A 15,171-nucleotide genomic window follows, 5' to 3' on the forward strand; every position below is an offset into this window, starting at 1 on the left:
TTTATACCATAGTTTTTCATTTTTGTTAGTAAAATCTAATGGTTGACGGTATCAATTGCCTTTGACAAATCAATAAAGATCCCTAATGTGAATTTCTTTTTTTAATGATCTACTTATCCTATTTGAGAGGTCAAGGATTGCATGCTCAGTTGAGTGTAGCTTTTGAAAACTATATTGACCTTTATTTATAATTTTGTTAGTTTTTAAATATTCATTTAATTTTTTATAGATTATTCGTTCTGAAGTTTTGAGAATACCAAAAGGATAGAGATTGGTCTATAATTGTTTAAAGAATTGGTTTCTCCTGATTTATAGATTGGTATAATTATAGAGATTTTTAGTTTATCAGGTACAATACCTGTTGAAATTGATGAATTAAATATTTGGTATATTGGATTACGTATCTCCTCAAAAATATCTTACACTACTTTGCAAGAGATATCATCGATTCCTGGGGACTTAATTTTAAGTGATTTAATAGCTATTTCAACTTCGCCTTGATTTATTTCGTTGAAATTTAAAGAGCAGTGTGAGCATGTTAAGTAACTTTTAAATGTATTATTTGGGCATTAAATTTTCGATGCAAGATCAGCACCAATGTTGGCAAAGTATTTGTTAAATTCATTGGAAATATCTCGCTTGTTGTTTGATTCACTTATTATTACTTTAGAAGGCATTTTGTAAACATTAAATTTACTTTTACCAATAATTTCCTTCTTAATGTCCCATGTCTTTTTTAAGTCACCATTAAATTTTTGTATTTTTATTAGAATAGTATTAAATTGTGTGTTTGTTTTTTTATTTTTTCAAATAAGTTTTTGTATTGCTTGTAAAAGGATAGGTTTGCATCGCTTCTATTTTTTAAGTATTTTACGTATAGTTTTTGTTTTTGTTTTGACGATTTTCTTATTTCTTTTGTTATCCATGGACAATTTAAATATTTTGTTTTTATTTCTTTTTCTTGAATTGGAAAACTTTCCAATTCAAGAAAAAGAAAGGATAAATAAATTTATAAAGTTAATGTACGCAAAGTTTGTGTTTCCTTGGTTACATTCTTGGTAGACCGTTCGTCATTTTGTTGCCGATAGCAAGTCTTTGAGTAGACGTTTCATCGATAGACAAATTTTTGAGTAGACGTTTCATCGATAATTCTTTTATAACATAAGATTTTTGAATTATTAATTTTTGTGGAATTTTGTGACAAAGAGAAGTATATTGAAAAGTGATCTGAAATATCTGTTTTTATAATTCCTCATTTTAGAGAAGGGTCTTGTATTGAGTTTGGTAAAATATTGTCAATAGCAGTAATAGATTTGGAAGTTACCCTGATAGGTTTGTTGATAATGGGGATAGATATTAAGTTGAAACATGTCGTCAAAGAAATTTTTAGTAATAGCATGCTTGTTGTACATTAAAATATTTATGTTTATATCTCCAATTATGAATAACTTTTTCTGTTCTCTATTTTTTGTAATTATATGTTCCATATAATTTGAAAATTTACAAGCATCACCATCAGGTGGTAACACGTAGAAACTTTTTTCTTTACACGATGGTAAATAGCCTCTAGTAGATTAAAGTTATTCTTTCTCTTTTTACTTTTACCATTAGTATTTTCTACTTGTTCCTTCTTATTTTTATTTTGCTCTAAAATATTTCTCATTGGCGAACTACTAATTGGCGAACTAAACAACAAACTAAAATGCATCTCCTTAATTCCTGACATATATATTATAGTTTAAAGTATTTATTTTCAGATTATTTTGTATTTTTTCTTTTTATTTTTTTTTTGTATTTTTTTCTTCTTATGTGTTTTAATTTTATTAAATTTTTTATTTTTCTTTAAAAATTAAAGTGTTTTTTTATTTTTATTTCAATAGTGACTAAAGGGGCTCTATGAAAAGGTTGTGATGATAAACGATCATCAGGGACTTCTTTGAGTCCCTGACTGATTATAACAGTATATATATATTATAAATTAAAAAGATTAAAAAAGTCATTTTTTAATCTTTTCATATAAAAAAATTTATTTTATATGAAAAATTGTAATATTGTTTAATCAGCGAAATAAAAGTTAAAATAAATAAAACAAACTAATAATAGTGGAATGTTTCTTTCTTAAACATTCTCTGGTTTTCACTCTATTAAATGAAACTCTAACAATTTACCTGTTAAAATCGAACGTATTTAATAATACAATCTAAAATTTTATCTGTTGAAATTAAATGTGGCAAAAGTAAGAAACATTTTAATGTTTCTTACTTTTGATTATTTTACATTGATAACACACGGACGTCATTACATTGATAACACACGGACGTCATTACATTGATAACACACGGACGTCATTACATTGATAACACACGGACGTCATTACATTGATAACACACAGGCGTCATTACATTGATAACACACGGACGTCATTACATTGATAACACACGGACGTCATTACATTGATAACACATTGATAAAAAACGGACGTCAGCGGTCAGAACTTAAAAGTTCTGACCGCTGACGTCCGTGTGTCTTCAATGACACTTTAGACGTTCGAAATTACCCCACTAAAATCGTTCAATATTTCCCCGCGGACACAAACAAATGAAATTGGATTAATTTACTTGAGGTTGTATTGACATACCCAAAATATATAACGTGTTAAAAACTCCTTGATTATGGTACTATGAAACAACAACAACAACAAAAGGAGTGATTTTATATCCATAGGGGCTACAACAGGAAGGTTTCTCAAGCAAAAAATTTCATGAAATTATCAAGAAAAGTTATGTTCAATTTATTGGGAACAACGAGCACAACTTCACTACACTACTGCACGTCTGGAACTGTGTTTGGGACTCCCTCTTAGCAAAAAGAAACTGTCAACTATCTTTTTCTATCGTGCTGTTTTGACTATGTTCGGAGTTACCCCGCGCTCGCCATTACCCTACTCTCCTCTACTACGTATATATACTGCCGGATATTTTGTATTTTGAATGAAAAAATAGAAGGCCCGTTTTTAAAATGGTAATGTTTCAAAAAATACGTTTTGAATATTTGAAAAACTATTTTAATTTCTAAATTTAAAAAGTCCATAAAAATAGTATATATTCATAAATTTCGATATTAGGCGAACATTGTATTAGAAATAATAAACGAACATTATGTAAGAAATATAAAGAGTTTTTATTTTAAAATTTAGAATTTAAGTATACACAGTCTAAGAAACATGAACAGTTATATAAAATATTTAAATCTTTTTTTTTTCATTAAAATATAAAATAATTATATTATATATAATTTATCAAGTTTTCACAAACTTTCTTTTTTAAAAAGATTTTACATGATCAGCAGCTACTTCCTGGCAGAGATAATTCTTTTATTATTAAAAAAAATGTTGATAACAATTCTTCTAGCAAGTTTTATCCCAGTTTTGTCAAGTATGGAACAAGAAAAAATCTGAAAAGAGTCATAAAAGTGGTTTAACAAGTATTCTAATGCTTGTCGTGCAAATAAATTAAATTTTTTTTTTTTGTTATAAGATTGTGCAAACATAATCTAAAGGTGACGGTGAAGGAATAGTGATACCACCCCTGAAATAATTGTTAAATAAGTATGATCAGGATTGCTTTCATTATTATTGACACAACATAAAAATTCTTTACAACATGCAACAATATATTTTTTTTATTTTCTTTGATATATATCCAGCACCTTCCCTACAAGTGTCATGATTTCTGGAGTACACTCAGCTTTATGGATATCAAGAAGAAATTTTTTTTAAACCTGTTAAATTATCTTCTGATTCGAAATGGAACTTTAAAACCATCATCAAAACATTTTTTTAGAAATAATGGCATCTTTTAAACTAATTAAAAATCTTCCACCGCTCATTTGGCTATATTGTCCATCTCTTTTTTCAAATGGGTCACTTTGAAATTTCTCATTTAAAACAAAGTGATATCCATTATTAAGTAAGTTCTCAATCATTGAGGCATGACTATTAAGTGTCTTTAATTATTGCAGCTGTTTGAGCACTTGAAGTAAACTTCTCACAGTTTGGTATCTTTTGTGCCAAGTTTCAATCCAATGTGCCGCTAATTGAATCGATTGAATTGAATGAGTAAATCACTACAGATGTAGTTTCATCAAAAATTGCAAGTGTTAAAGAAATATTTTGTTTACAATTTTATTTAACACTTTCATGGTTATTTTCGGTGCTTTATGCAAACCAGTATCAAGAGTGAGGTCTTTTTAATAAATATTGCGGAAGGTGCTCCACCTAATATCTCCCCTGCATACAAATCTCTCCCCTACATACAATTACAACATTCAATTATAGGATCTTTAAATCCATTAAACTTAAAATCTAGAAAATAAATTTTTTTTTTTTACAAATTAACAAGTTATTTTGGCTTACAACAATTAAAAACAATTTAATAACAAAATTTATAATAATTTAATAATAATTACAATAGTTATAATAAAGATTATAATAATTTAATTATAATAATTTAGTTATAATAAATTAATAATAATTTAATAACAAAATTTAGCAAGTTACTTTGGCTTGTTGATTTGATGCACAAAGAAGAGACATTGTTGTCACACACAATAGCTTCAACATTAAATTCACATTCAGTTAGAATATAAAGACATTTAAAAATTTCTTCTTTTAACCATTCAGCGTTGATTGATTTTTTTAGGTGACGTTTTAATCACATATGGAATGTTTCAAGCCTACTATCATTAAAAAAACTATTCCCTTATACGTTTCTCGAGACAAATCACTACTAATCATCTCTCCAGCAAAGTACTCTTCACATTTTTGCAAGTATATTTCATCAAAAATTAAGCAAATGTCTTGAGATATTTTACCATCTAATTTTAGAAGTTTTGCACCACTTAGCATCAATATTTCCTGTAGTTATTTATTTAAGTAACGAAAATGATGGGAAATGCAAAAGTTCACGCAAAAGTTGGTACGACTGCTTGGAAGTGATATCCGTGAATACTTTATAATATCGACTAAATAAATAGGTTTCTTCATATGGCAAAATATATATTTTGTTGTAATTCAGTCAACACAGATGAAAATTTTTCAGCTTGTCATTTAATGTAGGAAGGAAAATTATAAAGCATACTTTACAAGATAAACGACAATCTCTTCCTCAACGAAACCACTGAGGCAATAGCAGAGATGAACAGTTGTAAAATAATTTAACATGCATCTCTATGTTTACACTAATGCACTCTGTAACTTCTGGAGATAAAGTACTGTGACTTAAATTATAAAAAATTCCACGATCATCATACTTCAAGAAAAAAAATATACTATCATACAATTTAGAACTTTTTTTAGTTTAAAGCACAACAACAACAAATGTTCATACTTTATTTTTTCTCTTTTGTTTTTAATAATTAACAAAGTACATAAAATATATAGATTAGGAAAGAAAATTTTTAATTTATAGAATCGTTTTTACTTTAAAGTATTTCAAAGTAATTGCTTAAAAACAGTAATGTTGCAATTTTAAGTTGAATAATTTAATTAAATTTTTTTCTTCAACATCAAACATCTATAAAATTGAAACGGTATGATGAATTTAAAAACTTTCTTTGCTTTGAAAATTTGTTGTTCATAATATGAATGTTCGAAAGTCCAAAATATTACTTTTTTTTTCATACTCTGGTGCATTAAAAGTTATAACAAAAAAAAATTCTATAAATTTGTAAAAAAGCCCCCTGAATTGAGAGGAGGCTCTAGGGGCGCACAAAGGGTGAGGTATCATCAGAGGTTTATTGGTCATCGTGAGAGGACGTAAAAAATACCAGAAAAATATTATCAATAGGAAAATGCCCAATAAAATATTGAAAGTGGCCATTAATAAAATATTGAAAATGGCCATTCCTTGTTGTATTTATTTGTTTTGTTATTGAAGTGTTTTAAATACAGAATTTTCGAATACTTTGTGAAAACTAGAAGTGATTTTTTATTCTTATTATTTTTGTTCTAGTGGTGGTTGGGTGGGTGGGGTACATATATATATATATATATATATATATATATATATATATATATATTATATATATATATATATATATATATATATATATATATATATATATATATATATATAAGTTTATTGGATGCCCTATTTTACTCCGAGTCTTTAAATGATAAATAGCATACAAACTAGTAGACTTATTTATTTTCCTAGAAAGTCTAAAACCACATTGACGTTACTGTAGTAGCGTCATTTTCCGGGTCTTCTTAGAAACAAAATTTGAAATAACTTATTTTAGAAGAATTTATTTCAAATTTTGTTTCTAAGAACTCTGGTTCAATTAAAAGGATCATCAAATAGCATAATATCACTTGACTAGTTGTTTAACATTTTCGTTGAGGATAGCCAGCTTGCTGAAAGATCTTTCGCTTTCAGAAGTTAAAACAGGCAAGGTTAGAAAGATTCAAAGTACACACTTAGGGAAATATTGAATGAAATCCCTTTCCATAAATTTTATTTAGAAGTTCAGGCTCCTCTCTGGCTAGAATGTTAGTTCTAACGGAAAAATATGACAAATTTTTTCTGAAAATTCATTTTACTAAAGTCTGCATTAATTCTTGAGCTCCATTGTATAAGAAAAAGTTTATGTAATGATAGCTTTGTCTCCTTCTGAAAGATTTTCCAATGATAGCTTTGTCTCCTTCTGAAAGATTTTCCAATGATAGCTTTGTCTCCTTCTGAAAGATTTTCCAACGAGCTGGACAGCAGCTGAGCAAATGGTACAGCTTTTGAATATTTCCAAATTAGAATTTTTTACGATCCGGGAAGAAAAAGGAATGAAAATTGCTTGTGGATTACTGGGTTGTGTGTTAACCCACAACTCACATTATTGTTCTTCCTGGATCGTAAAAAATTCTAATTTGGAAATATTCAGATTAGACATTAATTAGAAATTAAAGAAAATAGAATAAAAAAAGAAAAAGGAATGAAAATTCTTGAGGGTTACTCTAATCAAAACTTAATTATACTCTCTTCTTCTTTTTAAGTTTTTCTCATGGAAAAACTTAAAAAGAAGACTTTTGCTGACTCAGGGGCGGATCCAGGAAATTTTTTGGGTACATCTGATTTTTCCACGAGCAATTTTTCTCCCCCTCCCCCTACACACACAATTCCGGAGTTGGAGGGGAAGAATTAATACACCATATATATACAAAAGGGCCATTCCGAAAAGATCTTCAAGGAGGAGGAGGGGGGGGGGGGAGGAAATAACGTATGTTTTTGTCGAGTTACTTCTAAAAAAAAAAAAGTCATCGTTTACTGACATTTGCTGACTATAGTTAAAAACTTGCCTAATACAAGTCTAAATTTGCCGACTAATTTTTCAATAAAGTTTTTGTAGGGGGTGGGGGGTTAGACACCGCTCTTCCTAGTGACAACTCTGTATTTATAAAAAAAATACGCAAGGATATTACTAGGACATCTTACCATAGTAAAATCGTATATTTACATAAAATTTAGAAATTTATTTATATTGACAAGTTAGATTTATTTATACTCACAAATTAGCTTAATATTTTCACATTCCATTTTTAAATTATAATCTTACACATTTTACACATCTTATATTTTTATCGTAAATAATTATATATTATGTTTATATTGTAACAAACATAAAAAATATAAATATAACAAAATAATTACTTATTATAATAATAAATATTGAATTTTATATAAAGAAATTAGATGCCGCAATCTTAGTTTTACATTTTGCATAGCAAAAGTAAGTTTTAAAATCTTTATTCTATTTAAACTTGTATAATACATAAAACTTCAAAAAATAAAAACGTTTACACTATAATTATTATAATATAGCATTTACAAAGAATGATAACAGCAACAACGATATATCTGAAACCAACGTATGTAACGCGATGTATGCCAATAATTTCTTTATGCCAAATAATGTTTTAAAAAGATTTGTGGCTATGAAAATAGCCGGGTTTTTTTTACCAGTCGCAAATAAAGATGACTTTTTTTGTTTTGTTTTTATTTTTAGTAATTTGTATTTTTTTAAACTTTATATTTTTAAATTTTTTTTAAATATATTTTATATTTATTTCAATTTTATTTAAAAGTTAATCTACGATTAATAGTAGCAAACTTATCAATGACTTTTTTTATATCTATAACTATCTCTGTATGAATATTCATTAATGCAAAACCATTTAGGCGGTCCTGAACCATGGTGCTTCGCATGTAATTTTTTAGGCGCCGAAGCGAAGAAAATGACCGCTCACACTCACATGAAGTTAATGGAAAGGTAGCAAGTAACTTTAGACAAACTTTTATGTTTTCAAAACCAGGAAAATTTATCGCTTTTAAAGTCTCAGAAATATTAGAAGGGATATCTCCTTTAAAATTTAACCAGAAGGCTTCCCATAAATCAAGCTCACCAGACAAAGCAAGCGGATTCGGTAAATCTGTTCCATAAAAGTCACTGAAAGATATGATGGAGTCTTTCCAACTGGTGTCACGAGAACATTGCACTACTGAAATCATTTTTCTAGGAACTAGCACAAGTGCTTTATAACATTTTAAGGTAGTATCATCAAACCTTGTGTCTAGTTCAACACTGAGATGGTCTAACAAAGGAATCGTGATAACAAACTTAAAATAATCAGAAATAGATTCGGAAGGTGTATTATCTCTGTTTTTGGAAATAAAGGAAGTTCTTGGCTTTGTTTCGGCTACATTAATATTTTGTGCAATTTTTAAAGCCTATTCATAACACATTTGATGGTGCTGATCAACTCCATTTCTAAGTGAAGATACAACATCTTTCAACGCCTGAATAAGATTTAAACCATCATAAACATCATTACTCTTTGACTGCAACATTCGCGTTATGGGAAGAGTTAAGTCAAACACATTTCTTGTTATGCACATAGCAACAATAAAATCAAAACCTGTAATTAGTTTCAGAAGAGACAATGCACTTGAAGATGTTGAGTGATTAAAACTCTAGCTGACATTTAAAGACATCTCTTCAAGACAAGAGACCAAAGGAATAAAAATTTCTTGAAAAGTGTCTAATCCATTTACTTTTTCCACCCAACGTGTCCTGCAAACATCTTTTAACTTTTTTTTAACAGCCGATGGAACAGTACTTTCGATCCTCTAACTTTTGTTGTCTCGTAGGTGAAAGATTAAAAAAATATGATACTTCTTTAACATGTGTCAGAAGATTCTTAACATATTGTACGTTGCACGAGGCACAAATAGCTAAATTTAGCCTATGGCTATAGCAATGAACAAATGAAGCTTTTTCATTTAGATTTGAAATGCGAGAGGACAATCCTTTGGTATGACCAGCCATTGCTCCAGCACCATCATATGACTGTCCTCGGCAATTCATGATATCTAAAGAAAATCTGAAATACTTTTTAACAAAATATCAAATAATCCTTCACCAGTAACACCATTTGTGCAATGTAAAAAACTGATAAATTCTTCGCTTATATTAAACTTTGAATCTGTTCTTTATTTGAACTGTCAGAAGCTTCATCAGCAATAATAGAAAAATATTTAGAATTTTTAATTTCTGCTATTATTGTGTCAGTAATAACTTCTCCACAACACCTTACCAACTGATTTTGTGATGTCTTAGATATATAAGATGCATTTCGTTGATGATATTTAAGATGATCTTCAAGAACTTTATCACCAGCTTTAACACGAAAATGTAACAATTCAATAAAATTACCTACAGTATGATTAGAAAACTCACCATTTTCAGGATGAAACTCCGAATCATCTCTATGGCCTCGTAAAGAAAGACCAAGACGTCCACAGAGAATAATTGTTTCAATAATAGGTTGTAATAACTGTCGGTTTTTAGAAATCTGTGAGTGAACTATTTTTTGAGATGTAATATCTATTGATTCTGTTTTACAAGACCAAATGGACGACATTGAAAATAAAACTTCAGCAGTTTTTACATGTAAGCTTTTATTTCTGCAGACAGACCTATCATTGGTTTTGCCAAATGCATGTATCTGAAAGTAAAGAGAAGCTTCATTCCAGCGATCAAAAGGCTTACTAAATAATCTTTCGACTAAACTACATTCAGATGGAAAATTGCACCCAAAAAGTACACATGGCAAACAGAAGGCTCCATCAAATATTTTCGAATATGTGAGCCATGGAAATTTTTCCATCCACATAAATTGAAAACTTCGCCCATTCAGATTTTTAGGAAAAGAATATGTTTTACAAGGTACAAAAACAGATTTAACTAAATGTTGAAGTTCAGAATTACTTAAGGTTTTTGCAACATTTGAATAACTAGTATAGTTAGAAACCAAATAACCAATATCATAATTATTGGACGGTAAAGAAAATGATTCACAACATGTAATTTTACTAAATTTTGATAATGATAATGGTGGTTGAGTAGAGACTTCCATTGGTTTCCTTTTTATATTATCCAATAAAAGATTACTATCTTGATGTTTGGCCTCGAAATAAAATTTTATTTTCTTGATTGATTGACATTTTAAATCAGTACTCGGACAGACAAATTAATGCTTGAACATTAAAAATTAAACAAATTTTGAATATTTTGAATTATTCGTATGTATATTAGGGTGTATGTGTTAGGGTACGTCTGACAGTGTTTTTTTTATATAAAAAAACAGAATATTTAAAAAATAAATAATGAAAACTAAATTAAATATAAAGATAAATAATATAATGAAATAATACTGGGTACGTCTATTGATGTATTTTATCACTTATAGAATACTATTATTATTTTTACCTCCTGATGATTGCAAAACAATAGATTTCGTCAAAAATTTATTAAGGGTGTTAGGTATTAAGTACGTCCAAAAATTGTTATAAGTAAAGAAAATTTTCAATTATTTTTTTAACAAGCTAAATAAAAATTTAAAAAGATTTTTAATTTTATATTAAAATAAAATTGGGTACGTCTATTGATCTGTTTAGGTAAATATTATTTATCAAGAATTTCTTAAACCTCCGGTTAAGATACTTTTATATACGTTTTAAAAATCGCTTTAAACAAGAACCATTGGTATTTTTATTTCACAATTGCCCGTAAATGTAAAACGCAAGCGTAGTACTTAAATCTTATTGAGTTGACAATTCAGTAAAAAAGATATATACTTTTTTAAAACTCAATTAATAATCAAATATAGTATAATTTATATTTTTGATATTTTTAGGTACGTCTTAAGACGTATTAGACGTACCCTAGATCCGCCCCTGTGACTCCCCATTGCTAATTATTGCCGCAATACAAAAAAAGGAAATATAAAAGTAATTTATTCTCTGTGAACAGAATCAGGAGTGTTATTTGTAATGATGGTATATTGTATATTGATTAAGTATATTGGTTAAGTATATTGATTTCTGAATTTCTCAAATAACCTTTAAAACCACGAATTTGCCGCACTCTTCGATAAATTCATTCTGTGATTTCCAAGATAAGTAGAAAGAGCTTACTCGCGCTTTTCTTTTTCTTGATGGTTAGCAGTTAGATGCAAATGATCTTGTATATTTCAATTGTGGCGAGCAATTAATTTAAGCTCGCCACAATTAAAATATACAGTTCAGAATTATTTAATTTAGCTCTTATGAAAGTCACAAGATTTAAAAATAAATTAACTGCATGCAAAAAGATAATAAATTATCCTTATTTTTTGTTCAACGAATGCAATCTAAAAGTTTATTTCTTTCTCTTCTAATTTTCTTTCCGAACTTTCGCTCTTTTTTTCCCTGGTTTTAAAGGCCTTATTTTTCTATGCAAAAAAATGGCCCGTGAAAACTCGTGCGTTTAAAATGTAAATGAAAATTTTTAGTGTATAAATACTTTTTTTTATTATTTTAAATCTAAACAAAGTTTAAAACGTGAATAAAATCACTACACGAAAATTTGGCAATTATCAAGTTATCAAGTTTTTTACTCGTAAAATAATTTTACAATTAACAAACGGTTTTACTAATGTTTGCAAAATAGGTAGTTTTTATCGACTATTTGTAATAAGCATCGGCGTTACCGCAGCGTCGCACAGTGGAGTATTTATGGTAAAAAGTTGATCAAAATTATTTTATGGCTTTTAACAATTAGATAAACAATTAAAAGCAGTTTGAAATCATAATATAATATTTAAAATAATTGTGCAGGTTTTTTTTTACTCAAAACACACTTTTGCATATAAACCATACAAAAAGAAGTTAAAAAAAAAAAAAATTAAAAAAAAAACTAAACAATATAAACTGTTAAACTTCAATTAAAACATTAAATGCCTTAAGAGTAAAAATGTTTAAAAAAAGTGATGCAAATACAAAAAATTTAAACAAAAGGAAATATACAAATACACATACTTTAAAGGTGAAATAAACCCTACTATAAAGGTAAAAACAACATAAAATAAAAAAAATATACTTAAAAAACGATAAAAAATAAACATTAGTCTGATCCAATTTCGCTAGATGCCTCCTCTTCATATTGTTGTAGTTCGTTCAATGTTTCTGGTTGCAAGAACTCTAATGCCTTACTGGAAATAGCATTTCTTTTATTCTTGAGCCTCTTTCTGACACTGCTCAACAAAGGATCGGAACTTAACAGAAGTCTTTTTATGATATCCCTATTACAAATTTCTCTTGAAAATTTCCTCGAGAAATTCTGTCTATAATCACGGAAGTGCTTGTTTCGAGCCTCAGCCGCCTCTTCCGATAATTGACCAATAGGCAGTATAGCTTGATCAATTATTGTGGCACCATGTCTCAATATCTTGTGCATTGTAGGAGTCATTGGATACCATCCATAAATTTCAACATAAAGTTCTGCAAACTTTTCAAATTTTTTGATATCTATTTTATATCCACTTGACAAGGTTTCCAAAATGATACTACAAATTTTAATAAGTCCAATGTTAACTCCTGTAATGCAGGATGAGGTTTGAGGATCTGAGTAAAATCTTCTTGATGTATTGTCATCATTAGTATTCCCAAAATCTGCAGTTGGAATATCCACCAGCAGCCCCATTTTCTCTTTGAATTTGTTTTGAACAATTTTTTTTGTTTCAGCTACAATTATTTTATCATCTTGTGTTCTCGCTTGCCATTTTTTTATGGTAATGTGGTATGATAAATGTAGTAAAGATTCGAAAAACCTAATCCTTGTATGCAATATCAATAAACCAAATTTAAGGGCATCTGGATTATCTATTTTTTTTATGGTTAAATTATTAAAGTCTTTTGATGTTAGTCCACATATATAGCACCTCATAGTAGATGTCGTGTTGGTTGCAGCATTGCATACTTTTGCATCAACCATTGTAAATGCCAAGGTATGCTTTATATGTATAATACCACCTAAAAACATCGATATTTCAGTTTTTTTTAAGTTTTTTTATTTGATCGTCTACATAGCAGATTTCTTTATTTGTTATGTCTTTAGTTTCATGGATAAAACGAATTCGAATTGGGCGACAATATCTTGTAGAAGAGGGCACAGGGTTTTGCCAAATAATCTTCTGGCTACCAATATGACATATAAGCCGTAGAGGCACAAATGAACTTTGAAAAATGTTAGAGTCACTATCTGTACTATTTTGGAATTTTTGTTTAAATGTTTGCTGCTGTGAGCCATCACAGCAGCAAACATCTAGCATCACACAAGCCTCTAGTTGTGTGGTCTAGAATATCTTGTAGTTTAATTTCACAACATGTTTCTGAAACTGTCATTGACTCTTGTGGAGGATAACATTGTTTTTTTGATTCTTTCAAAAGCGAATAACATGGATAAATATTTTTATTAGCTGCATGAATTATTTCATATTGTCTCCTTGTCATATTGGCTTCCACGAAAATTGATAATACTTCCGATGGTGTGTGTTTTTTTATAACATTCGTCTGAATGGAATTGAAGTTTTCTCTATATTTGTTTGCCTTTTCCGGTGAGCAGCTAATATCTTTCATTATTCTAGACGCATCACAATGTCCTGCATCACGCTGACTCATTTGGGCAGCATAGGTTAGTTGTGCATAAGATATTTGGTCTCTCAAAGCTTTTGTTCTACGTCTCTTGCTTGGCAAACTCAACAACTCGAAATCTTTTGATGGTCGACCAGGCCTTTTTATTATACAGGTGGGTAAACTTATGATAGCAATGAGCCATAGTTTATTGTGCTTCAAAAAACGTTTTTCTATGTAGTTAGAATCTATCCATTTTTGTTTAAAATGAAACTTGAAAGTATTTAAGGCTTTTTTCAGTGAACTTTGTTCATTTTCAGTACATTTTGCAATAAATTTGAGATGATCTTCTAAAAACACAAATTTGTAATCAATTTTTTTCTTTTGGCATTGTTTCATAACATCGTAGAGTTCTTTTCTAGTCATCTCTTTCACCATTGGTTGGGATTCTGAAAAAAAAAAAAAAAGAAATAAGTTTTTATTCAAAAGACAACGTTTTTGTCGTATTTAATCAAAATTAAATTTTAAAAAATGGAAGATTTATGTGGAACATTTTATTTCAAAAATGCTAACTAGAATGACTAATGTTTAAGTTACATAAAAAATCTTTGCTAAATTCGGCTTAATTCATATACGAAAACAATTTTGAATATAGTATTTACAAAAAAAAATCTAACAATTTTAGTCTCTAATATATATTTTAAAAAATCTCACTTTGTTAAGTAAAATGAAGAAACTATACATTTATTTTGTATGTACATACCTTCTTCTTCAACGTTCATCGTGATTTATTAAAGATTTTACAGCATACAAGCTTAAATAATACTTTTAAAGGTTGCGTTTGACAGGAAGCGTAAAATACAAATACAATGAGTACCCACGAAGTCCGAGTTTAAACTTTTTTTATACCTGGAAGGGGGAGTGGGCAACACTAAAATTGTTGTTTAGTGATGTAGCCTTTATAAATCTTTCATGATATATAGTTAATAGTATACTTTTACAAAATTTTTGTAATTTTTTTTTTTTTTTTTTTGTTCGCTGTTTATATAAAAATAAAATAATAAAATTACAATGAAACTTTTACGTTACACAAAGAATATATATAAAACAGACAGGGGCTCAAAGAAGATACGGATGACTGGTGTCACCACAATCTTTTCATAGAGCC

The 15,171-nt window shown here is 28.5% G+C and overlaps 2 protein-coding genes across 2 annotated transcripts; both read right to left on the reverse strand.

The window, feature by feature from the left end:
* Positions 1-8,126: 8,126 nt before the first annotated feature.
* Positions 8,127-9,417, reverse strand: LOC136085390 (52 kDa repressor of the inhibitor of the protein kinase-like). Its single transcript, XM_065806692.1, has 3 exons — positions 9,153-9,417; positions 8,792-8,968; positions 8,127-8,749 (listed from the first exon to the last, which is right to left on the reverse strand). Exons 1-3 carry the CDS (start codon positions 9,415-9,417, stop codon positions 8,127-8,129), a joined length of 1,065 nt encoding a protein of 354 aa, XP_065662764.1.
* Positions 9,418-12,329: 2,912 nt separating this feature from the next.
* Positions 12,330-14,885, reverse strand: LOC136085069 (uncharacterized). The gene is made up of 2 exons (XM_065806412.1): positions 14,767-14,885; positions 12,330-14,452 (listed from the first exon to the last, which is right to left on the reverse strand). Exons 1-2 carry the CDS (start codon positions 14,783-14,785, stop codon positions 13,680-13,682), a joined length of 792 nt encoding a protein of 263 aa, XP_065662484.1. The 5' UTR covers positions 14,786-14,885; the 3' UTR covers positions 12,330-13,679.
* Between the last annotated feature and the right edge of the window lie 286 nt (positions 14,886-15,171).

Source organism: Hydra vulgaris, chromosome 09, assembly GCF_038396675.1.
Source record: "Hydra vulgaris chromosome 09, alternate assembly HydraT2T_AEP".
Taxonomy (NCBI): Eukaryota; Metazoa; Cnidaria; class Hydrozoa; order Anthoathecata; family Hydridae; genus Hydra; species Hydra vulgaris.